This window comes from Erinaceus europaeus, chromosome 1 (genome assembly GCF_950295315.1).
Source record: "Erinaceus europaeus chromosome 1, mEriEur2.1, whole genome shotgun sequence".
In the NCBI taxonomy this organism is placed as follows: Eukaryota; Metazoa; Chordata; class Mammalia; order Eulipotyphla; family Erinaceidae; genus Erinaceus; species Erinaceus europaeus.
The window spans coordinates 103660929-103688893 of NC_080162.1; the positions used below are offsets into that span (position 1 = coordinate 103660929).

Sequence of the window (27965 nt, forward strand, 5' to 3'; positions counted from 1 at the left end):
TCAGCTCAGCTCAGCCTGCAGACCTCCACATTCAATAGCAAACCACTCACTCCAGTCCTTTCTGAACCACAGTTCAAAATGGTTCTAACTTCTGATGTAATATGAGATGTAACAATAGTAAATTAAACAGCGCTGGCAAATGATACAGCTTCTGAGAGTAGTTGCTTGATATATTTTTTGGGTGTGTGTGTGTGGGGGGGGAAGAGACTAGGTCACTTTCCAGACACCATATTCTAGCCGGTTTATTCCCATTCTTTTTTGCACATTCTTACAGAATAGCAGAATTGGTACTTCTTAAACATCTAGCTTGACATTAAGGTCTCTTCCCATGGAAAGGTAAAAGCATAGTTTCTTAAAATGTCAAGATGAACAGCTGAGACCAAGAAGCACTTTCATGCATATGTGTTTTTCCTCAGTTTTGTTGGGAGAAATGATGCCCTCTTCTTTTTATAAATAATTTTTTAAAGATTTTATTTATTTATTTAATTTATTTATTTATGATAAATATAGGAGGAGAAAGAGAGAAAGAACCAGACATTATCCTAGTACATGTGCTACTGGGGATCAACCTCAGGACCTCATGCTTGAGAGTCCAATGCTTTATCCACTGTACTACCTCCTAGACCATACAATACATTCTTTAATTCAACACCACTGCCACCCATTCTGGGAAGCTCTCTCTTTTTACAAAGTGCTGAATATATATGCTAACACTATATAGTTCTTGTGCTTCATTAGGCATATTTCAGCCTTTTTCATACTTCATCTAGCTCTTACATGTGACATATATTACTGCTTCAGACAGAGCAAGACCCCGAACTTGAACCAGATGTGAACTTAGTGCACTCTTTGAACCAACCAGGGCATCTCTGAGCCTTCTCACAGAAAGGCTGAAAGTGATGAAATATGCATTACATGGAAACTAGTTAATTACTAGAACTTACATTTTGAGCAGCGATGGCCTATAAAGGTCAAGTGAAACATAAGACAGACGAGAAAATGTGTCCATTTTGACACTTGACAAGACAGCAAAATTCTACTATAAAGGGGCTTTTGTTGGGTAATTCAGTGCACAAAGCTTCCTGTGGTATAGCGAGGGCACTTCTTTGCCTCCCTCCCCACATAGTGAACCAAGAAGTATGAACAGGTTGCTATGCTTTGTAGACAGCTTGCAACCCAGGGCACTGTGCTTACCAAAGTCATCCAGACTATACTCGCGTCCTCCATATCTGATTCTACTTCCATCTTCAGACAGGATGGGCTGTGGGAAGCCTTTGAATCTGGCAACATTCTGCAGCAACTGCGTTGGTTTGAGTTGATCTCTCCAGGTATTTATTCCAGAACTGTGAATAACACCCCACACCCAGAGTTACTGCAGGGGACACCTATTCATCTGGGGACACATACACACACACACACACACACACACACACACACACACACACACACACACACACACACACTTAGAGCCATTCCCGTGGCTCTAAGGAGGGAGCAGACAGTGTGTTCTACATTTTGACTGTTGCCTAAAATCTTTTTCAAGGATCTAAAATCCACCCAGTATTTTGGCCTTAGTCAACTCAAAAAATTTTCCTTGGGTTTTCTTGTCTATAAAAAAAAGGGGGGGTGACATACCCAGTTGACCACACATATTACTTTGTGCAAGGACCCAGGTTCAAGCCCCTAGCCCCCACCTATAGAAGAAAAGCTTCACCAGTAGTGAAGCAGCACTGTATTTCTCTCCCTCTCTCTAGCTCTCTCTCTCCATCTCCCCTTACCTTCTCAAATTCTTTCGATCCTATCCAATAAAATAAATAAATAAATGAAAATAGAGAGTTTGACTGAGATCAGCAACTCCAACAGGTGAACTCATAAAGTAGAATTTGCAAGCATTGCATTGGTTTCTTTCTTCCTTTCTTTCTTTTTTAACATTTATTTATTTTCCCTTTTGTTGCCCTTGTTGTTTTATTGTTGTAGTTATTATTGTTGTTGTTACTGATGTCGTAGTTGTCGTAGGACAGAGATATGGAGAGAGGAGAGGAAGACAGAGAGGGAGAGAGAAAGATAGACACATGCAGACCTGCTTCACTGCCTGTGAAGCGACTCCCCTGCAGGTGGGGAGCCAGGGGCTCCAACCAGGATCTTTATGCCAGTCCTTGCACTTTGCACCACGTGTGCTTAACCTGCTGTGCTACCGCCCGACTTCTTCAGAAAAATGCCGAATAGCACTCTGGGAACGAGGCAAATCACAAAAACCATTCCGTTTTTTTTGGGGGGGGTGGTGGAGTAGAAGGGAATCTTCTTCCAAAGGACAGGGAATTAGCATTGTCAGCCCTCAGTTCTTGGAGCATCAAGGGAATGTGGGGTCATTGAACAGGAGAGGGAAGGAAAGCCCATACTGCACCACTCTAGAGGTCAGTGTTTTACCCCCATTTCAAATGTGAATGGTGCCCCCTGGAGGCAGGCAATATGATGACTACTATTCATAAAACACAAAACTGACAGAAAGGATCACAGTCACCAGACAGAGAAGTAAACCTTCCCCAAGTCCTAATGTTAGATACAGCACATTATGTCTACCGGTGTGGCCAAAACAACTTACACACAGTACTGTTCAGGAATGCCACAGTGGGACCCAAACCGGGATAGGAATCGGTTTTCCAGATCAATAGTTGTTTCCCCCACTTTTTCATCACGGGTGAAGGTGTCATAATCATAGACAGAAACTTTCAGGTCCTTTTCTTGAGGTAAGTAGCAGGTCAGTTCATACATTCTAAATAAACAAATACAAGATTAGAGTCTCCGTGACTCCACTCAGTCATCTCACAAAGAATTCCTTCGGTAGAGGTTACGAGTGTGCAGGGGGAGACTGTCTGGGATACCTGGGGGTGTGGCAGTAGATCCAAGTACTTGATGACTAGTACTGTTCGCCGATATGAATACAATACGACTATGCACTTACTCATAAGAGCCTGCTCTTTGAATTCCTAAATAAAACCCAGTTCTGTTGCTTCCTAGTCATGGAACCCTAGGTCAGCTACTTAATCTTTCTTTTTTTTTTTTTAATTTATTAGTAATTTGTAATGATTAATAAAATTGTAAGATAACAGGGGTACAAGTCCATACAGTTCCCATTACCAGAGTTTCAGATCCCATCCCCTCCATTGGAAGCTTCCCTATTTGTTGTCCCTCTAGGAGTGTGGACCATAATTCATTATGGAGTACAGAAGGTGATGCTTCTCTGCTGGACATGGACCTTGGCACATTGATTCATTCTGTTTTTTTTTAAATTTTCTTTAAAATATTTATTTTGCCTTTTGTTTCCCTTATTGTTTTTTATTGTTGTTGTTGTTGTTATTGTTGTTGTTGTTGTTGGATAGGACAAAGAGAAATGGAGAGAGGAGGGGAAGACAGAGAGGGGAAGAGAAAGAGAGATACCTGCAGACCTGCTTCACTGCTCGTGAAGCAACTTCCCTACAGGTGGGGAGCTGGAGGCTCGAACAGGGATCCTTCTGGTCCTTGCCCTTCATGCTATATGTGCTTAACCCGCTGTGCTACCACCCAACCCCCATTCTGTGTTTTCTTACCTGCAAAGTGGTGATAATGAGACCTATTAATCCTAGTTTCTTAGGATTTGAGTGGAAAAACATTTAGAAAGCTTTGGGCATGAATTCTTGAATTCCCCTAATTATGGCAATAATTATTAGGACTGTGAATTATAATGTTATCAATATTACTATCATATTGCTAAGGATGATGGACTGAACAGGATAAGCTCCAGATGACTGGGGCTTGGTTTATCATTTGCACAGCCCATAGACGTACACTCTATATACTAACTGCTCAGCAAATGCTGAAGGGAATCTGGGAGAGGCTTCACCCATGCTTCTCTCTGTGTGTTCTTACTCCTCTCCTTGCATGTTGGTGTGTGGACTGATTCCTAATATTCCCAAACAATTGGAAATATTAATCCACTTGAGCAGGAAGATGTGCATCAAATGGGGCTCTGGGGAAACACTTCCAGGAGATTTCTAGAGAAATCTCAGACATTTCTTTAGATTGCTACAGCCAGGAAGGAACCTATAGGAAGCAGGAAGCCAGGAATCAGGCGGTAGCGCAGTGGGTTAAGCGCAGGTGGCGCAAAGCGCAAGGACCAGCGTAAGGATCCCGGTTCGAGCCCCCCGCTCCCCACCTGCAGGGGGGTCCCTTTACAAGCAGTGAAGCAGGTCTGCAGGTGTCTATCTTTCTCTCCCCCTCTCTGTCTTCCTCTCCTCTCTCCATTTCTCTCTGTCCTATCCAACAACGACAGCATCAATAACAACAACAAAATAACCACAACAATAAAGGAAAACAACATGGGCAGCAAAAGGGAATGAATGAATGAATAAATGAATAAATAAATAAATAAATATTAAAAAAAGAGGAAGCAGGAAGCCAGACAAGAAAATGTCCTTGAAACATGGCCACAAATAGTGTATCCAGACATGTTCTGTTAAAGCCACACTTTTCAATACTGCATGCTGTGGGGTACTGATATGTTCCCTTCCAGGAAAAAAAAAATACTTCCTTGGTTAAATAAAATTGAGAATTTTTAATTTTGGAGTTCCTTTGTATAAACTAAATGTTCTGGAAAGTCCTGCAGTTATTATCTCTTTTGCCATGGGTGTTCTGGTATGAAGAAGGAATACTTTTTTTTCCCCCTCTTGGAATGGCAACTACTATCTTCTGGAAGGCATTATTTTGAATGTAATTGGGGGAATGCCATGAGGTGATAGGAATGTACTAAAAGAAAGGTTACTCTTGTCTGAATTTCCTGTTCAAGAATCTCTGCTGAGAAGAAAGTCACTCCTGAGACTGAGGCCAAGGAGAGAAGTCTAGCTGTCTGAGGGGCTGCAGAGCCTGCGTCTCCTCAGAACTCCCTACCGGAGCTCCCCCCAACCACCTATGTGGGGGATTGTGCACACGTGCCAAACTAGCATTGGCTTAGGGGGAGCTCCACCGCATCACTTCCTCCTGGGGTGGCTCCAAGAAGATTTTTCCTGCCACTTAATTAGGCTTGTGCTTGGCTCTTCTCAGAGGAGTGATTGAGACAGGGCCGCCTTTCTCCTATAAAAGCTGGCTTTCCCTGCTTCCCTGTCTCTCACACAGAGCCTTCCTTCCTGCCATGCGTGCCTTTTCCTGTCTAGACCTCAGGGCTGGATCAGCAAAAGAAAAGGAAAATGATCATATTGCCATGCCAAAGGATTACTTCCACTCCCTGGTCCCAACACTTGGCTTTAGGGTATGCAGTACAGAGGTGTGTGTGTGTGTGTGTGTGTGTGTGTGTGTGTGTGTGTAGGCATGCTTGTGTGTGTGCCTGGGAGCTGAGTGTGCATGAGGTCCCATGTGCACATGTGTTATGAGATTATGTAAGGGAGGTCGATGAGCTTTAAGTGACAGACTTTAGTGTGTGTATATGTCTCTCTCTCTCTCTCTCTCTCTCTCTCTCTGTGTGTGTGTGTGTGTGTGTGTGTGTGTGTAAGCACAGAGACAAAGAATGTGCACAGACACAAGGCAAAAGATATACACTGGCAAGAAGATGGGCATTATAATCAAGCAGTGATGAAAATATAGGCCACACATCAAACAAGAATAAAGCTTTGTTCCCACTCGGCAAGGTTCTGGGAAAATAACCCTCTTTTCACAAATGTTTTGCACAAAGAACATTTTTTCTCCAGGTGATGGCTTTGCCACAAATATGAAGCATTACCAAGGGTTCTGGAAAAGCCTGGGGCTTGGAATCAGGCTTCATTATGTACTAGCTCTGTTGACAGAGTCCTGGCACCCTGCTTCCCTTGCCTGAAAGTGGGTCTGCTAGTCCCTGCCCTACCTGCCAAACAGATTTGACATGAAGATGAAAATCAGATGATGGCATCTACCAAGAGGCAGTGTGGAAATTACACCAACACTGCCATCAGATGGCCTGGTTTGAATCCCTACTTTTCTTCTTACTGGATGGGTACATCAGGCATCGATCCCCTCTGTGTCTCAATTTCCTTTATTGAGAAATAAACTCAAGAGTTGTAAGATTTTTAAGGTGTCTTTTATAAATGCCTCTGTATAGCGCCCCCACACAGCAAAAGTTTAGCATATTATAGCTATATTATTAACATGGATGTAATTTAAAGCTGAAAAAAATGTTGGGTTTTTATCTAAGAGCTTGGGAGAACTGTGACACCATCATTAAGGGAGGGAGGGTGGGCACAGAATCTTGGTGATGGGGATAGTGTGGGACTATATCCCTTTTATCTTATAATCTTGTAAATAAATAATAAAAAATGCCAATTTTTTAAATGTTGGGTTTATTCAGAGTTCACTTGAATTTGCCTTATCCTTGAGATAGTTTTTATCAGATCACCCCTAACAGTCCAGATCTAAGTCTAATGTGACAACCATGAAGGAAACAATGCTACTTCAAGAATCTTCAGGGGCTGGGGAGACAGCATAGTGGTTATGCAAAAGACTCTCATGCTTGAGGCTCTAAAGTCCCAGGTTCAATCCCTAGCATCACTATAAGCCTGAGCTGAGCAGTACTCTGGTCTTTCTCATTAGAAGATTAAATAAAAATATAGTTTTAAAATCTTCAGGAACAAAGCAAAGACAGAACAGAATCTTTTGATCTCATCACTTTCTATTCCGTCCCAGTTTTGACAACATGGTTAACAGCACCTTCACTGGACCAAAATGGTGGAATGAAATATTGTACAAAATAAAGCCCAAACTGGATATGGAGGTTAAAAATTAATGTGTCATTGCAAATGAGTCAAGTCTGGCTCTTTTCTATTATGGACCTACAAATTTAGAGGGCCATCCACAGTTCCCCCTTTCTTGTCTCTCCTATCTCCAGGTCTCAGAGCAAAATTCCTCCTAGCAGGGTCCATCCTGTGACTTGTTTTTGTTTTCTCATGGAACTTTTCATTTCCAAAGCAATTGTTTTATGTGCACACAATTTAATGTCCCTGTCCCACTGACTACAATTTTCGTCTCATTCATAGTCACGGTTTCAGAGCAGAGGTCGGCACATATCACATCTTGAATACACAACCCATCAAGAAAAATGTTTCAGAATATATGTGTGTTACCTGCCAAAAATTGGGTTGAGAGTGTTGGGAATGTAGTGGTCTCGATCTTCGATCACTTTTTTGCCCAGTGTTATTTTTATATATGGGTCACACTGTGGGGACAAAACAAATGGATGCTTATGTCATTGTGGGGTGTAAGTTCAAGTCAGTTTCTGGGACAGACTCAGGAAGCCACTATGCCCATTCCCTCACCACTGACAAGGTGGTGGCAAGGGCACCCCACGCTTTAGGGGAGGTTTGAGCAGCGTTTCCCTTTCAGTGGCACACAGCTTTTAGAGAAATCACACAGGGTCAAGAGGTGGCAGTGAGGAGGAGTCTCTGAAGCAAATCTCTTCTGAGGTCACATCTGTAAAATGAGAAGGATGAACCAGAGGATCCAGAGTCCCTCCAAACTCAGAGATTAATGGGGACAATCCTTCAGAATACACTGTTTTGATAGAATATCTTTCTCCTAGTGAGATAACAGACGCCCCAAAAGAAAGAACATGACAATTAGTGTGGCTGATGACTGTAATTATCTTGCTACAGGAGAAGGCCCCACACCCAAACTCTTACCAGGCCATTGTTGTCCTGGGGCTGGAGCGCTAAGCCTCGAACAATGTAAATCCTAACCGTGCATTCCTGTGGGACGCTGTCAGGTAATTCCCGAAACTGTCTAGGTGGGGCTGGCTCATTGGGGTCATCAGGCAGGCGGTAGATTCTAAAGGAGCCCTGAAAGAAAGACACACAGAGGTAGTCACAAGGCCCACGCAGGCATTGACCTCTTCCCCAGGACACTCTGGGGTAGCCACAAGGGCTGTGGAATTGGATAGGAAAAGGCTGCCTTTTGAGATAAAGAACATATATTGTAATTTACACATTTCCAGCAGGAGAAGTGAAATGAAGATAAAGCAATTCTCTACTTGATCACAGAGGAGAAGAAAGAACAGGAGAAAGGAGGCAATAATAATAGGTGGAGGAGGCTTAGCCCTGGCATGATGGCAAAGGAGGTGGTAAGGAGAGACTTTCTTAATGCATTTTGAATAGTGGAATCCAATGCTCCTGGCAGCCAATATTTTTTTCCTATTTTATTCTATAGGACAGAGAGAAATTGAGAGAGGAGGGGGAGATAGTAAATGAGAGAGAAAGACACCTCCAGACATGCTTTTGTTGCTTGTGAAACATTCCCCCTGCAGGTGGGAAGCTGGGGGCTTGAATCCGGATCCTTGTTCAGGTCCTTGTGCTTTGTACTATGTGCTCTTAACTGGGTGCGCCACTGCCCCCCCCCACCCCTGCCCCTGAATCACTCCTTTACACCCTCTCTCATTCTCAAACATCAGTGCATCCTTCAGGTCTCACCTGAAAGCTATTATTTCCTCTAGGAAATGTTCCCAACTGCATACATAACTGAATTGTGTATGTATCCTGCATATTCTTTCTGTCCCTGCACTCAGCGCTGTGCAAGCATTGAGTTCAGCTTTGTAACTCCTGACTGTGAACTTTGTGAGAAAGGGAACTGTATCTTTAAAAAAAATATATATGCATATATCTAATATTTCTATTTATTTATTATTAAATAGGAGAGGGTAAGAAGGGTAGATAGAAAGGAAAAGAGAAAGAGAGAGATACCTGAAGCCCTGCCTCACCACTCATGAAGCTCTCCCCGTGCAGATGGGGACCAGGGGCTTGAACGTGGGCTCTTTCACACTGTAATGTGTGCACTCAACCAGGTGCACCACTACCTGGCCCCATGGAACTGTTTTTTCTTATAGAACCTTACACAGGGTTGGGTACGGAGTAGGAAATACATTAAATGCTTCTGAGTGCATGAACTACCAGGCCACTCCGGGAATCCATATATTCTACCTTGAGGCTAGCGTATACGCAAGAGAAAGCACCATGGTTGAATTCAGAACACATGGGTTGTAGTTCCAGCTAAGTCCATTCAGTGAGACAGTAAGAAGTAAGCATCTATTATGCAATTAATACTAGGGAGTCAGAAGCGAACTCAAGAAACTCAGTCTGGTGCATCCCGTGGATAGTCTTGGAGTCTCAAGTGTGAGGTCTTGAGTTAAATCCCTGGCATTGAATGTGCCAGAGTAGTGCTCTGGCTCTCACTCTTTCTCTCTCACTAATTAACAGATACATGTAAAATAAAAAAATAGGAACCTAGCCTGGCATAGGGATATTGAATCAGGCTTGACTTGCAATGTCAGTTTCGACTGTTCAGTGGGAGTTTGTAATAAGATTTGGAGACTGCATGTAGGGTATAACCCCCTGATTGATTAGCAGGGCCTAATATTGGCAAAAGTTTAGAAAGTAGCAGCACATTTACCACAAATTTGCCAACTGTGGTTGGAAGGAGGCGTAGTTATGAAAGCAGATACTCTACTTCAGTGTGAAGGTTTTAGTAGCAGCAAGTGTCCAGACCTACGGGAGCCAGAGTGCAGGCATGAGTCACTCTGCCAGAGGCAATCAGGGAACACCTCCCAAAGGATGCAACATTTAAGCTGGTAAACAAAATGATGAGTAGGAGTTTGACAGACCACAAAGGGATAAGGAAGGCCATCCATGGAAGGAAGAAGAGCCTGACCCAAGGCTCCAAGTTGTGAGAGGTCAAGGTGTGTTTGGGGCTCAGGAGGGGTCCACAAGAGCAGGAGGGTGTGGTGGCATGAGAGACAAGTGGCTTGTGAAAGGCTGGCTCCACCTTAAGGAATGAGTTGAGACTTGACCTAGTAGGAACCAAGCAATGCTTTTCAGAAGTCAAGAAATATGATGAGAGTCTGTTGCAACTGAACTCAAAGGTTGCAAGGACAGTAGTCAGGAAATTGCTGTAATGGTGCTGCTAAAAGTCTGATGCAGGGCAGTAGATGCAGGGAGGAGGAAATCAGAGACTCTTAAACTATAGGATTTAAGCTAGAGTCCTTATGTTTGCATGAACAGGAAGAAAAGCACTAAGAATGGCTTTGAATGTTCTGCCCTTTAGCTTGTTGTCATTTTCCCTTATGAGCACCTTGAAACATCCTTCAGGAGAGGCCAGGTGTTGGCACACCTGGTTGAACACACATGCTACAATGAACAAGGACCCAAGTTCAAGTCTCTGGCCCCCACCTATAGGGGGAAATCTTTGCAAGTGGTGAAGCAGGGCTGCAGGTGTCTCTCTGCCTCCCTTACTCTCTATCTTCCCCCTTTCCTCTCCAATTCTGACTGTCTCTATCAAATAAATAAAAGATAATTTAAAAAAATCCTTCAGGGGCTGGGGTAGATAGCATAATGGTTATGCAAAGTGATTCTCCGGCCTAAAGTTCCCAAGTCCTAGTTTCAATCCTTCCACAACACCATAAGGCAGAGCTGATCAGTGCTCTGGTAAAAAAAAAAAAAAAAAAATCAAAATATCCTTCAGATGAATGAAGACCTACTCAGGGTCTTCTTTCTCTAGAGAAAAATCAAGGTAGAGTTATACACATTTTACTCACCTTAAACTCTCCTACCACCGAAGGGTCTTCATTCTCCTCTGATTTGCCTCGATACAGCTTGAAAGTTTCTGAGAAGTCTGTCAAGCCCTCAAATTCTGCCACATCCTCAAGTTCACAATCATATATCTGTGAAACACCAGAGTATTAACTTCTCACTAAATATAGATGGAGTCTGAAAATAAAAACATAACAAAGCAAAACAACAACAGCAAAAACCTGACACCACCAAATGAGCAGAGCATGAAGAAAGAGCTATCAAACTCATAGGCTAGTGGGAGTGCTGAATGATACACTCACTATGGGAAAATGTCATTATCTTTTTTTTTACATTTTTTTAAATATTTATTTTATTTATTCCCTTTTGTTGCCCTTGTTGTTTTATTGTTGTAGTTATTATTGTTGTTGTCATTGCTGGATAGGACAGAGAGAAATGGAGAGAGGAGGGGAAGACAGAGAGGAGGAGAGAAAGATAGACACCTGCAGACCTGCTTCACCGCCTGTGAAGCGACTCCCCTGCAGGTGGGGAGCCGGGGTTCGAACCGGGATCCTTATGCCGGTCCTTGTGCTTTGCGCCACCTGCGCTTAACCCGCTGCGCTACAGCCCGACTCCCGAAAATGTCATTATCTTATGGAGTTAAATATCCACCTATGCTATGATTCAGAAATTTTTGCAAAAGAAATTAAAGCATGCCACATGGTTCAAGAGTATAATAGTAGCTCCATCATGAGTAGCATGAATAAACAAATTGTGACATATCCCTATAATGGAATTCCAAGCAATAAAAGGGATCACTGTGTTAGCATAATGCATGATGGACCTCACAACTACAGTGTTGAGATTTTTTTTTTAATCTAGAAACATTCAAAACATAAACTGTTTGAGTCCCTTTATATGAAGTAGAAACATGGATAAAACCAATTAGAGGGATGAAATCAGATTTCTGGGAGGAATGAAAAGTTGTGGGAAACTGATAGGGAAGGCGTCCAAAGGAGTTTCCTGTTATGACAGAAATGCCTGTTTGCCTTGTTGGGGTAGTGTTTTACATGGGTGTCTCTAATGATCAAAACTCATTGAATGGATTTTATTGTATATAAAGTAAATGTTGATTTAAAAATTTAGAAGAGGAGGAAGAAGAATAAAAAAGAGAGAAGGAAAGAGATAGAAAGGGAAGAGGGGCTGACCCACCTAACCAGTCTAATCATGATTTTAAATGGTTCTTTCTGTAGACACTAATGTTTCTTTTTGTTCTTTTATGGTGGGGAGCCAGAGATGCCTGATCTCTCCCCATAAGCACACTTTTAGTCTTAGGTCTACTTGTGGCCAGTTGTCTCCCACCCACAGTAGAATGGACCCAGGTACCTTGAGTTTGGAATAGCCTTTCTGAATATATTGCCCACATTTTTCATGTTCTCCTGTAGAAGCATAAAATTTACTCCACCAGTCAACTATTTCTTCCTCCTAGAGAATCACATATCAAAATGGAAAATTCTTTAGTGATAACAACAGAGTTCCAATCAATGCAGGAAACCTCATATATAAAATTATTTTTTATCAGTGATTTAATAATGATTAACAAGATCGTAGGGTAAGAGTACAATTTCATATAATTCTCACCACCAGAGTTCCATATCCCATCCCCATCCATTGGAAAATTCTCTATTATTTATCCCTCTGGAAGTATGGACCAAAATTATTTTTTATTTTACTTTAAAAATTTATTATCTTTGTTTTATTTGATAGAGACAACCAGAAAGAGGGAAAGGGGTGGCAAAGAGGGAGCGAGACAGAGAGACACTTGCAACACTGCTTCACTACTTGCAAAGCTTTCCGCCTGCAGGTGGGGGCCAGGGTCTTGAACCCTGGTCCTTGTGCACTATAAAGTGTGTGCTCAACCAGGTGCACCACCACCTGGCCCCTGGACCAAAATTCTTTATGCAGAGCAGAAGGTGGAAGGTCTGGCTTCTATAATTGCTTCTCCACTGAACATGGACCTTGGCAGGTCAATCCATACCTCCAGACTGCTTCTGTCTTTCCCTAGTGGTAGAGGACTCTGACCATATGTAATTCTTAAGAGAAATAGGTACTTCTGAACCTGAAACAGGTGAGGTCCTATGACTTTTGTTTATAAGAACAAATGATAAAGCGTTCATGATCCTTCTACTGAGAAATTGGGGGTGAAATGATCTTCTTGTCCAATGAAATGTGTTTGGCTTTAATGCCTACAGCCATATTACAGAATTTCATTTTAGGTGCTAAAGACATGATGTATATGTTTATCTATCTTTATTTTTCTTCTGGTCAACTTGATATTTATATATAAAAGTAAATTAAATAAAAGCTCCAATATATATTTTCTCCAACCTGATTTTGTCAGTCTTTTTACCCAGCAGCATATTATATTATAAAATAAAGTTCACTAAGCTAAGAGTTGGAAAAACTAGTTCTAATTCAAGTCCCATTCTTTATGTTATAATCCATACCCTTATATTACAAGCCACACCAGCTTGGACAAGTTGTTTAGTATCTTTGGACGTTAATTCCCTCATTTGCTGAATGAGATAATAGCCCTAGTTACCTCCATCTACGTCAGGGGATTGTTTTGGGAATCAAATAAGGTCATTAGAAGAAAGAGTTTTGAAAAATTATAAAATAAGCACAGGGAAATGAGAGGTTATATCTGTGTGTCAACAACTATTCTGCAAACCCTTATTTCTCTAAAACATGATTTGGAAAAAAGATTATAAAATATTAAACAAGAACAAAGAGGCATTAAATTTCCTTTAGACCACAGGTCCTAATCTGCCTTTGGAGACTGTGGCTCAATCACCCTTGGGTGAGACAGGACTTCCAATATGCTTACATGAGTTTCCCCAGAGAATTCCAATGTAAAGTCAAGTGTTTAGATGGGGAGCTCTTGGTTGAACAGAAGGGACTGCATATCAAAATCACTGGTGGAAAAATCTAAATTACAGAATGCTGTAGTTTATAAAAAGTGACTATACCATAAACCCCACTCAAGTTTATAAAGATAATAGATGATCATACCCAACCATAAACTTATTTTAATCTACTTGAGACAGAACAATGTTGCCAAAAGTATAGTGTCAACTATAGCATATCCTCCTATTCAGTCTGGAAGGAAGGTATTTAAAAAAATGTGTACAATGTATATATGTGCACATAGAATTATATTTCCATTTTCTGGGTCCATAACTCAAAGATGAATTAGCTTCCCCTAGATAGTATCTATAGGCAGAAAATAATGTATATATTAAATCTAACAAAATATAAATAGTTACCTTTTCTGTCAGCTGTTCATCACATGTAAAGGCAGAGTGAAAACCATGTAATAGGATATACAAGGTGAAGGAGCCCCGTGAACGTTGGGTTGAAAGAAAAATAAAGGGTAAATTAGCTTTCATGCATGCTTTATAGCCTTAACTTTTTGATGGATTATTTAATTCAGTTGCTCTCATAATTAAAGACAAGATTTTCTCTGAAAATGTGCAAAAAAGTTGAAAACAATATAAAATAAGCTCAGAGGTAGTTGCCCACACCCCATGTTTTCAATAGAGTTAGATAATCTTACCGTTTACCAGCACAGTGGTCACACAATGGTGTGTGTGTGTGTGTGTACGTACATGCAGCGGTTCATCCCCCTGTCTCAAGCATTTTATCACATTTAGTTGCTATTATATAGCCCTAATTTAACCCAGATCTCATCTCTCCTTAAATTCCTGTCACAAGATGTCTGGGGTTGCAATATTATCATGTAGATACCTTTACTTGGTTTTCTTCCATGATTATGCTATAGATAAAAAACACCCATACATTAAAATTGTTTTAAGGGGAGTCTGGCAGTAGTGCAGCGGGTTAAGTATACGTGGCGCAAAGTGCAAGGACTGGTGTAAGGATCCTAGTTAGAGTTCTCCCCACCTACAGGGGAGTTGCTTCACAGGCGGTGAAGCAGGTCTGCAGGTGTCAGTCTTTCTCTCCCTCTCTCTGTTTTCCCCTCCTCTCTCTATTTCTCTCTGTCCTATCCAACAACGATGACATCAACAACAATAATAACTTCAACAATAAAACAACAAGGGTAACAAAAGAGAATAAATAAATAAATAAATAATAAAACAAAATTGTTTTAAGATATCAAGTTTCTCATGGGCAAACATTCTTCCACTTGAGTTTCTGCCTGTGAAAACCATCCTTGATCTGAGGATATGCAGAAGATATGAGAATAGAGAATTAGAATATTGGGGATGTTTTCTATTGGTACCTGCTAAAATATCATCCAACTTTACCCTTGGAGGAAGTCTGAAGAATCACTACTTAGACCTTTAACATGATTTCTAACACAAAGAGCAATTTTTCACCACACACACTCTACAGCTGCTGTGTGTGGCAGTCACAGAATTTCTTTTAAATGCTCTCCAGTGTTATCCACTTGGATTTTTGCTCAGCACATGGAATTGCCAAGAGAGGCAAAGAGACAGATAAATATAACAATTCTTTCTATTAGATTCATACCAAAGCAGGGTTAAGGGTTAAATTATCAAGTCAAGTTGAGATTTTGGAGAAAGGGATTCTACGCCAAAAAGTGTTCACATATTCAAAATGGTTCTTGAGTTCAGATTTTTTGTAGTCTGCTTATTCTCATCTATTTGAAATGATTTTGTAGAAAAAAAAACTAACTCATGAGCTACACATCATTATTCAAAGCCAGCTGCTGATTTTGAAAATCAGGATGAATGTGGGAGAATTTCTTCATGCCCACTTATAAATGAGTTCATGTAAAAAAATAATAACTGAAGCAATTTGTGTTATTATCTTCAAATGGCACACCATACTCTCCTCTTAAGGCTTAGAACAAGTCATTGTTTAAAGATCACCTTTCACTCCAAAATCTGTTAACAGAAAGATTCTCAAAGGAGAAGTCAGGTCTTTAGATGAGGTTCCCACAGCCCCAGGCAGCTTCATGCATTTTCTTATCATACATACATGCACTGTCGTTGGAGAAGCCATTTTGCTGAGTGCTGTTGACATACTGCTTAAGCACTGGAATTGGAAGGTAATTGTTGAAATGGCCATGTAGGAATGTCCCTGTAATATGGCTAGCACTTAATATATCGTCCTAAATATTTATCGATTTATTTCTTTGGGATAGGACTGAGCCCATTTGTTAAGGTCTATTACAGTCATCATGGAATTATGGTGTGGGTTTCTGTCACCATGAGACTGTCACCCAAAGCCACAGGATCTAGTTCTCATTAACAGTATTGTGTGTTTTGATGCCTTTTCTCTTTTTATCCAGATACAAATCCAAAACTGAGTTAGTGGTGACAGATGTACATCACACACATGCAATGCATGCATGTTTCATGTATACACGCACAGCACATGTATACATGCACATCACATGTATTATACGTCACATACATGTAATAGAAAACATCAAGAAGCTTGCTATAAAGGCTCTTCCAAAGCTCAGCTTTACTCATTGATTTGGCATGGATATGCACTGCATTTCCAGATGAATAGGTGGCACCATTTTTTAAAGAGATTCCAATCAACCTTGCTTATCATTGCAGTGCACTTCACCCAGCTGTTACTAGAGCAAATTTATCAAGATCACTTACAGTGTAGTGGGAATGACTGACACTACATTCCTGCTAAGCTGTAACTTCAATGACACCATGAAAACTGGACTTTCACAAAGTGTTGCAATAGTAGTCTGGTCCTCTGGTAATTATTGTTAAGGGAAGAGTGAGAAAATCGGCAAGGACTGACTTTTCTCTCACATATTCCAGACCATTTAGTGGATAGCAGGGACAAAAAAAATGATGGATAAAAACCTAAAGGGAGATTACTGAGCAAGACAGTTTTATAATAGCACTTAAACTGCTCCCCCATCCTGAGTAGTTGTGAAAATATACATAAATAATGTTAAGTAAACAATATTTCACTTCTTTACCTATTACTGTTCTATTGGGACTATTTGGGGATGTTCACAAAGTGAATATGGCAGTATCTCAAATGTTCTATAGTCATCTGGATTGTGCAGATTCCCGGTATCAAACACACAGCTACCCACTGTTGGTTGTGGATACTGCATTTGACATGGTCCAGTCATCAGTGGATTTAATACAGTGGGAAGGAAGAGGGTTTTTTCTTTTAAGGCACCGCTTATGAACATATATTACAGTGCAATCACAAGCATTTTGGGGCCAGTTTACATGTAAAACATGCAGGCATTTATGACAACAGAAACAGAGGGATATTTGATGTTTTCTTTTTTTCTTTCTTATAGAATTGACCTGGGTAGTTTTAAGACAGATTCCTGAGTAAGCATTGCCACAAATTTCTTCATTTCAAAACCACAGTGAATATAAAAATTCAGGCTATCCCTACAACACTGACAAACAGGGCCATGAAATATATAAGACAGGGGATATACACTCTAGGACCATACTCTAGGACCTGGGTTTGAGCCCCTGCTCCCCACCTGCAGGGGGGACAATTAATGAGCAGTGAAACAGGCCTGCAGGTGTCCCTCTTTCTCTCTCCCTCTCTACTTCCCCCTCCTCTCTCAATTTCTGTCTGACCTATTAAACAGGATAGAAAGAAATTCGAAAAGCTTTGTGAAACTTCTACTGTACATAGAGAAAAACTGGCATGCCTTATGTATCTTTCTTCTGAATGTGCAGTGCTGTCAATTTGCTCCTGTGATTTCATTTTTTAGCAAATGATATTGCTTGGAATGTTCACATCAATAGTTCTCAGACCAACTTGCACATTATATTCAGTTGTGTATGTGTGTGTGTGTGGGGGGGCAATTAAAATATATCTGGGGGGTTGGGTATTACTTAAGTATTTTTGGTGACTAACTAGTGAGTGTAGAGGACACTAGTCTACACAATGTCATTAAAACTATTAGAGAATGTGATTCTTTATATTCACCCAACAAATTGTTTGACTGATAGCATTTTAATATCATTAGTTGGTGGCTTAATTGAACTGACCTAATTCTTAGACACCTGGAAGGTAAAATTGACATCCAACTTAAGTTTTGAAGCCTACCTTTGAAGCCAGTAATGGTTTGGTGTCTTCTATTTCAATAATGATGTCTTGAGGGGCTGGAGTAGACAGAAGGGAGGCTGCAAGACAGATTTATCATCACATCAAAACACAGTGATGACCAAGTTCAAGTTTAATAGCCACAAAGTTCATGGTAGAGTTATCTCCTGAGTAAAATTACTGGATGGAGAATACTACTTTATTTTTATTACATTTTTATTTATTTATTATTAGATAGAGACAGAGAGAAATTGAGAGGGGAGGAGGAGAAGGTAGAGAGGGAAAGAGACAAAGACACCTACAGCTGTACCACTTGTGAAGCTTTTTGTTTGTTTGTTTTTTCCTGCAGGTGGGAGCCAGAGGCTTGAACCTGAGTCCTTACGCACTGTAATATATGCATTTAACCAGGGGAACTACTGCCTGGATCTGAGAAGACCACTTTCAAATGTAGAAAATAATTTAACAAGTCACCCCCCTTTTTTTCAAAATATGATAGAGTTTTAGATATTTTTAGAGAAATATATTGCCTATTTTTCTTTCTTCTTGGAAAACTAATCCAATGGCTTAATATAGGAAGCACTAAAAGAAAAAAAATGTGTTAAAACTTATCTTTGGGGGGTTGGGCGGTGGCGCAGTGGGTTAAGCGCATGTGGCACAAAGTGCAGGGACCTGCATAAGGATCCCGGTTTGAGCCCCCGGATCCCCACCTGCAGGGGAGTCTCTTCACAGGCGGTGAAGCAGGTCTGCAGGTGTCTATCTTTCTCTCCCCCTCTCTGTCTTCTCCTCCTCTCTCCATTTCTCTCTGTCCTATCCAACAACGAACAACATCAACAATGGCAATAATAATAACCACAATGAGGCTACAACAACAAGGGCAACAAAAAGGGGAAAAAATGGCCTCCAGGAGAGATGGATTCATGGTGCAGGCACCGAGTCCAGCAATAACCCTGGAAGGAGAAAAAAAAATCTGTAAAAAAAAAACAAAAAAAAACTTACCTTTGGAAATTCCCAAGGTGAGATGTGGGGGAAGAGGATACATCTAGCAAGGGTGTGGAACATACAGCCAGAGGACTGAGTAATCATTTGGTCTGGCCCTGCCTTCAAGGTAGCCACTGAGAGGGAGCGAAAGAAATCACAGCACAGAAAAATCCTTCAATGTGGTGAGGGTCAGCCTTAAAGCTGGGTCACACACATGGCAAAGCAACACTGTCCTCGTGAGCCCACTCTGGAGCTTTCTTCATAGCAACATTAAATGTGAACTTCTAAGCTGATAATTGTGTATACCTCGTGAATGATGTTTTAAATATCCAAATGGCCCTTGGCAGAAAAATGGTTCTCTAACAATAATGCTGGTGGGGCAAAAACAAAAAAGGAAATAGCAAAATACTATTCATTATATTCATTAGCTATTGTTTGTCATGGAGCTCAGAGGTAGGTGTTAATGTTCTACTCCATCATAGACTAATAATGTGACCTAAGGCAAGTCCTGCAAACTCATCAAGCGTTGAGTAGGTGGCTCAGTGGTAGAGTTCACTCCTTGCATATGCTTGATCCCTGACACTATGTAAAATTATAAAGTAGTGGTCTGGTCTTTCTCTTTCTTGCAATATATATAAATATGATGTAAAGTATATTTTGCATATCACATGTTATGTCCTATGATATATAAAATAATAATTCTATAATATATGAATATATTAGATAAAATAACATGGACTGTATTTATATATATTTGTGTGCATATTTATTTTTTTTTCCTCACTAAATAGCAAGGAAATTGTATCTTTCAAGTTACATCACAAGATAAGAGTTTGAGTCTTATCTGGTGTCTGACACACTCCATTCCCATCTCCATGGATCCAGCTCTAACTCTACCATCTCAAACTCTTATTATCTTGGAAAAGTCATATAACCAAACTGTTTCCTCATGGGCAAAAGGTACACCTAGCTTTCAAAGGTTTGTAAAGATTGAAAGTCAGATTATACATGGAAAACCCCTAAGATAATGTTTACATAGATGCATTTTACCTTTAAGCTGGGGCACAATATCTTCCTTTCCTGCATAGGGGTCACAGCGAAAGCGGTCCAGGTGCTCAATGGTGCACTGGCCTATGACAGGTTTGCGGCCAAACTGTCGGTGGTCGATGACCTTGATCACCAGTGGAGGCATGTAAAAGTCGTCCTTGGGCAATGACTGGGGGTTACAGAGATGGGCATCAGTTTTTCATACAAGTGCCAGAGGACGCTCCCAGGGAGACCTCCCAGATTATTTCTACTCATTTGACATAGACTAAGGGACTTACAATAAGCAGATGAGCAATTTATTTGTTAGGTGAGCAGTATAATGCTAAGGCCATGATCTCTGGACCAGGGATCAAACCCTGACTCTGCCACTAGGAGCTGCATGACCTTAGGGGACTTGTCTAACTCTTGTATGTATGTCCCAGTTATCTCCTCAACAACAGTAGTGCTGTTGAGTTGATATTCATTGTACTTAGAAGAGTAGTGGGCTCTGCTTTGTAATAGTACCTGAAGTACGTAGTTAAATTAGTTGCCACTTAGGAATGTTAGAGATAAAACTCAACTTCCAAGGGGAAGAATGGTAGCTTGGCAGTCCTCTAAGCAGTGAAAGTCCAGAGTCAAAACTGGGCTGTTTATTTTTCCTTGATGCCTTCTTTTTTTTCCAAATGGAACTCGTTGGCATCAGCAATATTGTCCTACTGGGTAGTCATGGACTAGAGTGGTTCTCTGGCTCCCCTCCTCTCACCCAACCTTTTCTCTCTCATTCTGCTCCTCTCATGTCAGACTCCTTATCTCATATGTAGTAAATAAAATGTATCTTTTTGTCACCAGGGATTCACCACTCTAGGTTGACTTTTTCAGACTGAGAGAGAAGGAAAGATACCACAGCAATTCAGCTTCCTCTAATGTGACAGGGGATGGGCTTGAATCTGGATCATATCCATGCCAAAGCAGGTGCACTACCTAGGTGAACTGTTTTGCTAACCCTAAATTATATCTTAAAAAAAAAACAAAACCACACACCACAAAACTGAATCATTCAACACACACAGAATAGTAGAGATTGTGATACCATACCACTTGCATGAAGAGAACAGAACCTGGGAAGTTGGGTGTCTTCTTAAGGTTTTTGATCACCACTGATTCTACACATTCCCCGGCACACTCTACAATGAGACTGGGGGATGTGATAGAAGCCATCTGGTAGTTCTTCATATTTCTTAAGCCCCAAGCTAGAATCTGAGAAAACCATGTAAAGAGAATGGAGGAAATCGGTATATTAAAGTTAAGATTTAAGAGGAAAAGATTTGTTCATGGCAGGCAAAATCTTTACATTTGAATGGTGCATATTAGCCTCAAATCCTTACAAATATTATGCTGGAGAGCCTTTGGTGATCATGCAGAAAGAACAGTTTTGTCCTTTCCCTGCCTGAGTTGCTAAAATGGAGAACAGTTTAGAGTGTGGGAGTCAAATCTTCACTGTGCCATCTAATAGCTCTATGAGCTCTAGCAATGCAGTTAACCCCTCTACATCTAATCTACACACCAATATGAAACAGTCCTAGAAATTCATACCATAGAGTTATTTTGGGAATTAGGGATGAACCTCTTAACACAGTGTCTGACATACCAGCATTCAAAAAAAAAAAAAAAAGATAATTGTTTGATGCCGTCTGATTCATTGTTTGAAACCTCTTAGCAAGCAAGTCTGAGAATGGGAATCTCAAAGTGGAGGTTTCTTCCCTGGACAGTGGGGAGGTCCTGAGAATAGGTTAGGCCTGCCTATCAAATTGGCGAGCTAGCTTCATCAGTCTTCATGTACTCTGATGGTCTGACACATCACCATCACTTTCTGTCCACTCTCCACCTTCATCCCCCCTTTGGGTTTCCTTTTCTGTACATACAGGAACCCACTGCTCCGAGCCCCTCCTTCCTCTATGAGATCTCCAAAGGACTGACGAAAGCCAGAAGTCAGGGCTGGGTGGTGGCGCACCTGAGTAAGCACACACACTACAAAGACCTGGGTTTAAGCCCCTGGCTCCCACGTGCAGAGGGAGAGCTTCATGAGTGGTGAAGCAGAGCTGCAGGTGTCTCTCTGTCTCTTTACCTCTCTATTCCCCCCTCACCTCTCAATTTCTCTCTGTCTCTATCCAATAATACATACATACATATTTCCCCCTCACCTCTCAATTTCTCTCTGTCTCTATCCAATAATACATACATACATATTTCCCCCTCACCTCTCAATTTCTCTCTGTCTCTATCCAATAATACACACACACACACACACACACACACACACACACACACACACACACACACACATATCCTCTAGGGTTATTGCTTGGTGCCAGCATTACAAATCCACTGTTCTAGTGGCTGGGTGGTAGCAGATCCAGTTGAGTGCACATTACAAATTCATTGCTCCTAGAGGCTACCCTTTCCATTTTTGTTGCCCTTGTTATTGCTATTGTTGTTATAGCTGCTGTTGTTGTTGGATAGGTCAGAGAGAAATAGAGAGAGGAGGGGGAGACAGACAGGGGGAGAGAAAGATAGACACCTGCAGATCTGCTTCACTGTCTGTGATGCAACCTCCCTGCAGGCAGGGAGCCGGGGGCTCGAACTGGGATCCTTATGCTGGTTCTTGCGCTCGGCACCATGTGCATTTAACAGCACTACCACCCGGCCCCCAATAAATGAAACTTAAAAAAAAAGGAAAGTCATAAATCTACTGGATCCCAGTAAATGAACACTCTAGTTTCTCAGCAATGTTATGATTGATCTGTTCTTTTTTTTAAATTTTTTTTTAAAATTTATTTTCCCTTTTGTTGCCCTTGTTGTTTGACATTGTTGTGGTTATTGATGTCATCATTGTTGTTGGCTAGGACAGAGAGAAATGGAGAGAGGAGGGGAAGACAGAGAGGGGGAGAGAAAGACAGACACCTGCAGACCTGCTTCACCGCCTGTGAAGCGACTCCCCTGCAGGTGGGGAGCCGGGGGCTCGAACCAGGATCCTTCTGCTGGTCCTTGCGCTTTGCGCCATGTGCGCTTAACCCGCTGCGCCACCGCCCGACTCCCTGATTGATCTGTTCTTGTTGCTTCAACAAGCTTTCTATTTTCACCAATATCTCAAATCTAGGGATGAATTCTGAAGGAATCTGGACATAGTAAGAGAATATGCATTGAGATTCTATTCCTACATGAACGATTTCAGTTCTGTAGCCACATCCATTCGATTTGACTAATCAAACGTGAGAGAACAACGTACCTCGATAGCAGTGAGCTGAACCACAGGCCTAATCCCTTGGGGAACCATGTATATATTTGTTCCCCTTTGTGGGGGAAGAATGGGAAGGTTGGAGCCATCCTGTGAGACAAAAATAGAGGTGTTAAAGTCTCCTTTTGCTTCAAGTAAAGGGGTTCTTAGAGTTAGTAGTATTTGAAGTAATTACTTTAAAGAAAAATGTGAGTGAGAACCCATTAAGTACCTTATTCTTCAGAATCAGCTCTGCAGCTACAAGGACATCTCCACAGGCCTTGTCTCCATTCATTACTGGGTGCCAGAGAAGTTTAGGTGTGTCATCCATTTCTGACTTTAGTTTCACCAGAGGAGAGCACATGCTTCTTCCTAGAAATTCATCTTTGCCCTAAGAGAATGACAATCCTTAAATTTCCTGACAAACGTCTCTATAAACTGAAATGATTTTCTAAGACATCTCAGAAATTCTAAATTGGTTACCATTTGATCATTGTCAAAGAGCTCAATAACAACTTTGGGTGGATTTTGAAGGATGGTTTGAGGTTCCCCATAGATTTCAATATCATCGAATATAATTGTCTGGTCAAATTTAGGATTCAGAGAGGAATAGATGATTTCAGTGGTTTTGCTTCGATGGAGGAAGGAGACATGAGCATATGGATCTAAAACAGAAAAAGAGATTAACAGCAGGTTCATGGCTAATGTCTAATTCTCTAAGGTCACTCATTTTAACCGCATGCTTTTCCTCCAGATACACTCATGGATCCTTACCAAGGTTCTTGATAAATATATATAATTTTATGACTCATGAATGCATGATTTCACTGCTCTTGTGATACTTTTTCTTCTCTTTTCTTTTTCATTTAAAATTTTATCATCTTTATTTTTATTGGATAGAGACAGCAATAGAGAGGGAAGGGAAGATAGAGAGGAAGAGACACAGAGAGACATCTGCAGCACTGCTTCACCACTTGCAAAGCTTTCCCCTTGCAGGTAGGGGCTGGGGGCTTGAACCTGGGTCCTCAAGCTTTGTAGCATGTGTGCTCAACCAGGTGCACCACCACCTGGCCCCTTTTTTCTTTCTTTGTTTTTACAAGTCCATTTTTACTTTTTTTAAAAATTATTTTTCTTTATTTATTGGATAGAGACAGCCAGAAATTGAGAGAGAAATAGAGTGATAGAAAGGTAGGGAGACAGACACCTGAAGCATCGCTTCACCACTTGTGAAGCTTTCCCCTGTAGATGGGGACCAGGAGCTCAAACTTCCATCCTTGCACATTGTAACATGTACACTCAACCAGATGTGCCACCACCCAGCCCCCAAACCCATTTTTACTTGTGATTAATAATGGTTTACATATTGGATGTTTACAGGGCATATACAACCATCACCAAAGATATGTACACCTACCCTTCCAACAATAACCACTATAGTTCTCACAAAGTCTTAGAGACAATTTGTTTACTGTGTGTGTGTTTTGCAAGTTTATATGTTTTAATAGAAAAACAAAGAGGAAGAAAGAGACACCACAACACTAGAGCTTTCCTGTCGCCACAGTGGTGGTGCTGGTGCTCAGTCCTCAGCAAGGTAGGCACCCTACCTGCTGAGCTATCTCTCAGAATTATAGGTTCTAGAAAGCAGAGTCTGCCAGGGGTAGTGTGGCACTGGAATACTATCCGTCACTGCAGCAGAACTGACTGCTGTTTGTTGTCTCTGTAGATTATTTCCATCAAGGTCACTTGAACACTTATTTTTTTTTTTTTGACAAGGGTACTATACTTATGACTCACAGTTCAAGGTCTGCCATCAGACACGTCTGGGGTATAAACTCATCGACATTCATCCTTGCTATAAATCATGGGGAAAAATACTTAATTGTTTAAATCCTTGGTTCCCTGAACCTTGCAATGAAAATATTTACATCATGTTGTGAGGATGAAGTAAGTGTACAGAAAGTATCTGTGTAAAGGATCTGTGTAAGTTTTAGTTACTGCCACTTGTTTCACATAACAATGCTAATTCATTCATTCAGCAAATATTTATTAACTTCCAGGTCTCAAGAGTACAGTAGTGAAGAAGAAAGGGACAGTTGCTCATAGAATATATGACCTAAAATAGCCGAAAACTTGGTATTGCCATATCCATTTCAGGGTATATATCCAAAATAAGCTAGATCATTCTCTTGAATAAATATCAATAGCTATAGCCCTATGTTCACTGTAGTGCTGTTTACTATAACTACAGTATGGACTTATGGGCTGGGGAGATAGTATAACGGTTATACAAAAGACTTTCATATCTGAGATTTCAAAGTCCTAGGTTCAAGTGCCGGCACAACTGTAAGACATAGCTGAACAATACTCTGGTAAGAAAGAAAGAGAAAGAGTGAAAGAACAAGAGAAAGAAAGAAAGGAAAAAAAGGAAGGAAGAAGGTAAAGAAAGGAAGAAAGAGAGAGAGAAAGAAAGGAAGGAAGGAAGGAAGGGAGAGAGAGAAAGGGAAGGTAGCTTCTGTGCCCATCTATAGATGAATGAATAAATAAGTACATGCACTGAAATATAATTCAACCATTAAAAGAAAGGAAATTCTCCCATTTGTAACAACTTGGATGAATATGGAATTCATTTTGATTAAATTCAGTAAGTCATTTATTTGTGGCATCTATGTCTCCTAGAAAGTTAGATTCATAGAAACAGAGAACACAGTAATGTTTTCCAGGGGCAGCATTGTGGGGGTAAAGAAGAAATTTTAGTTATAAGATGAATGAAGTCTGAGATTCTAAAGTAAAACACAGAAAATCAAATTTCTGAAAGGATAGAACTAAGTGTTCTCTCTTAACTCCATTGTGGGAAAGCTTCATAATATATACGTATACTAAGTCACCTTGAAGATTTTAAATATATTAAAACTTTGTTAGTTATCCTCAATAAGGCTGAGAAAAAATACTGAAAATAATAAAGAAGAAGCAATCTGTTTCTGATGCTAAATAATGTCTTCCTTTTCTTTGGGAGTTGATCTGTGCCAAAGACACATATGCTTAATTTTTTAAATTTGTTTTTAATTAGTCACTAACAAGACTGTGGGATAAGAGGGGGTACAATCCCATATAATTCCCACCACCAAAGTTCTGTATCCCATCCCCTTCATTACTCAAGAATTTTGGTAGGATTCTTTGACCTCCAATGGCTGAGCGCCCCCTGGTGATGAAAATTCAAACGGTCTTTGAAACCATTTAGGCAATGTGTGTTACAGGAACAACTTTTAATCTGCTCTAATTTGCAAGACCAGAAAATCATGTACTACTGGTGTTAATAGTATAGTTCTTGAAGCACACTCCATAATGAGTCCAGCAACTAACTTAAAAAGTGTTTCCACAGAAGTCTCAGGGAAGGCAAACAACCTCACCTTCCAGTATGTCTTTGAACTCCACCTCTCCATAACCTTGCCCACTAGGCTAGGAGTATGGATCGACTTGCCAATACCCATTTGGAAAACAATTACAGAAGCCAGAACTCCCCCTTCTGCACCCCATAATGATCCTGGGTCCATACTCCCAGAGGGAGTAAAGAATAGGAAAGTTTCTAATGGAGGGGATAAAATGTGGAACTCTGGTGGTGGGAATTGTGTGGAATCGTACCCCTCTTATTCAATGGACTTGCCAATCATTATTAAATCAATTAAAAAATAAATAAATGAAAAGGAAAAAAAAGTCACAGGGAAGTTCTGTTAACCTTTAGGTTGTGAAGTGGAAATCTCACTAGATGGCCCAGATGACTCCTGAACTAGTCATGGCATCATAAACGACAGCATAGACCTTTAGGCAGCAGACCTCCTGACTGCTACTCCTGTCTTTTCCACAGCTATATATGTATAAACAAAGGACAAAACTTGTCTTTCTTCTTTATGACATAACCTATGGATGATTAATAGTAGGACATGTATCTTCTTTTCAAAAAATTTTTTTATTGTCTTTATTTACTGGATAAAGACAGGCAGAAATCAAGAGAGAAGGGGGCGATAGGGAGAAACACAGATAGACACTTGTATCCCTGCTTCACCACTCATGAAACTTTCCCCCTGCAGGTGGGGACCGGGGGCTCAAACCTGGGTCCTTGAGCATTGTAATATGTGTGCTCAGCCAGGTGCACCACCACCTGGTTCCAGACCATGTATCTTCTATATATCTCCAGCAGCCAGGATGACACTTGACATAATGAGTGATTATATAATGAATGGGGTTTGGAAATCATGTACTGGGTAAAGTGAACACCCCAGCACCACAAGAGAGCATCAGAGGACGCCACTAAAGGGAACTTCATGAATGGTGGAGCAGTGTATTGCTATCTCCCTTGTCTCTCTTGTGTCTATCTGTTTCCCCTTCCTCCTAAATATTAGCATAAAATTGAAGTGTGGCACTGATGATTCTGGACTCATATGCCTGGTATTGCACTACAATTGCTTATCTATGAAATGACTGAATTGTTTTACTTCATGCATTTCAAATTGATCTTAATATGGAAAGGAATTTTGTTGTTGTCAGAATAACTAAAACATCCGCTTGGTGAAAAAATATAGTCAAGCTGCCTTCTATAATAGCATTTAAAGTAGAGATTTTTTTCCCCTTTTACCTGAAAAGCTGTCCTTATCTAAAGCCAGGAGGTTTCTGGCTTGATAGATATAGCAACGCAGATGGTAAATGTAGACTCCTAAGAAGAACAAAAAGGGGGTTACTTTCAAGCAAGGCAAAACTATGATCTACTATATTTGGAGATATGTTTTAGGTAAATAGCTCACCCCAAACAATTTCTGCACACATCTAGTAGTGATGACATACCTCTCAGAGTAATTTCAATTCCTATGGAATTAAAGTTGTTGTAAAACTACTCCAGTAAGTTTAATGCAAGTGTATCAGTTAGGAGAACATTACTCTTGGGATAAACTACCCTGATTTAGGATATTGCTTGTCATCATCGATCTTTAAAATGAAACAGGGTCTTCAGGAGTTTCAAAAAATAGTTTATTCTATGCCATGTT

At 40.7% G+C, this 27965-nt stretch overlaps 1 protein-coding gene across 3 annotated transcripts in view; it reads right to left on the minus strand.

Annotated features, from left to right (window-relative positions):
- The window catches only part of MYOF (myoferlin), a 200765-nt gene that overhangs the window by 22474 nt on the left and 150326 nt on the right, over positions 1 to 27965 (minus strand). Inside the window, exons 32-46 of one of the 3 annotated variants that reach the window (XM_060192045.1) lie at positions 27560 to 27637; positions 23413 to 23594; positions 23162 to 23320; positions 22942 to 23040; positions 20751 to 20912; positions 19680 to 19845; positions 17655 to 17731; positions 15576 to 15632; positions 13877 to 13888; positions 11937 to 12035; positions 10577 to 10702; positions 7677 to 7832; positions 7122 to 7213; positions 2603 to 2773; positions 1195 to 1343 (exon numbers count right to left, since the gene is read on the minus strand). In XM_060192045.1, the coding sequence (XP_060048028.1) occupies positions 1195 to 1343; positions 2603 to 2773; positions 7122 to 7213; positions 7677 to 7832; positions 10577 to 10702; positions 11937 to 12035; positions 13877 to 13888; positions 15576 to 15632; positions 17655 to 17731; positions 19680 to 19845; positions 20751 to 20912; positions 22942 to 23040; positions 23162 to 23320; positions 23413 to 23594; positions 27560 to 27637 (1785 nt within the window). The remainder of the gene's footprint in view (positions 1 to 1194; positions 1344 to 2602; positions 2774 to 7121; positions 7214 to 7676; positions 7833 to 10576; positions 10703 to 11936; positions 12036 to 13876; positions 13889 to 15575; positions 15633 to 17654; positions 17732 to 19679; positions 19846 to 20750; positions 20913 to 22941; positions 23041 to 23161; positions 23321 to 23412; positions 23595 to 27559; positions 27638 to 27965) is intronic. The other 2 variants (XM_007516788.3, XM_060192064.1) reach the window with 2 other exon arrangements.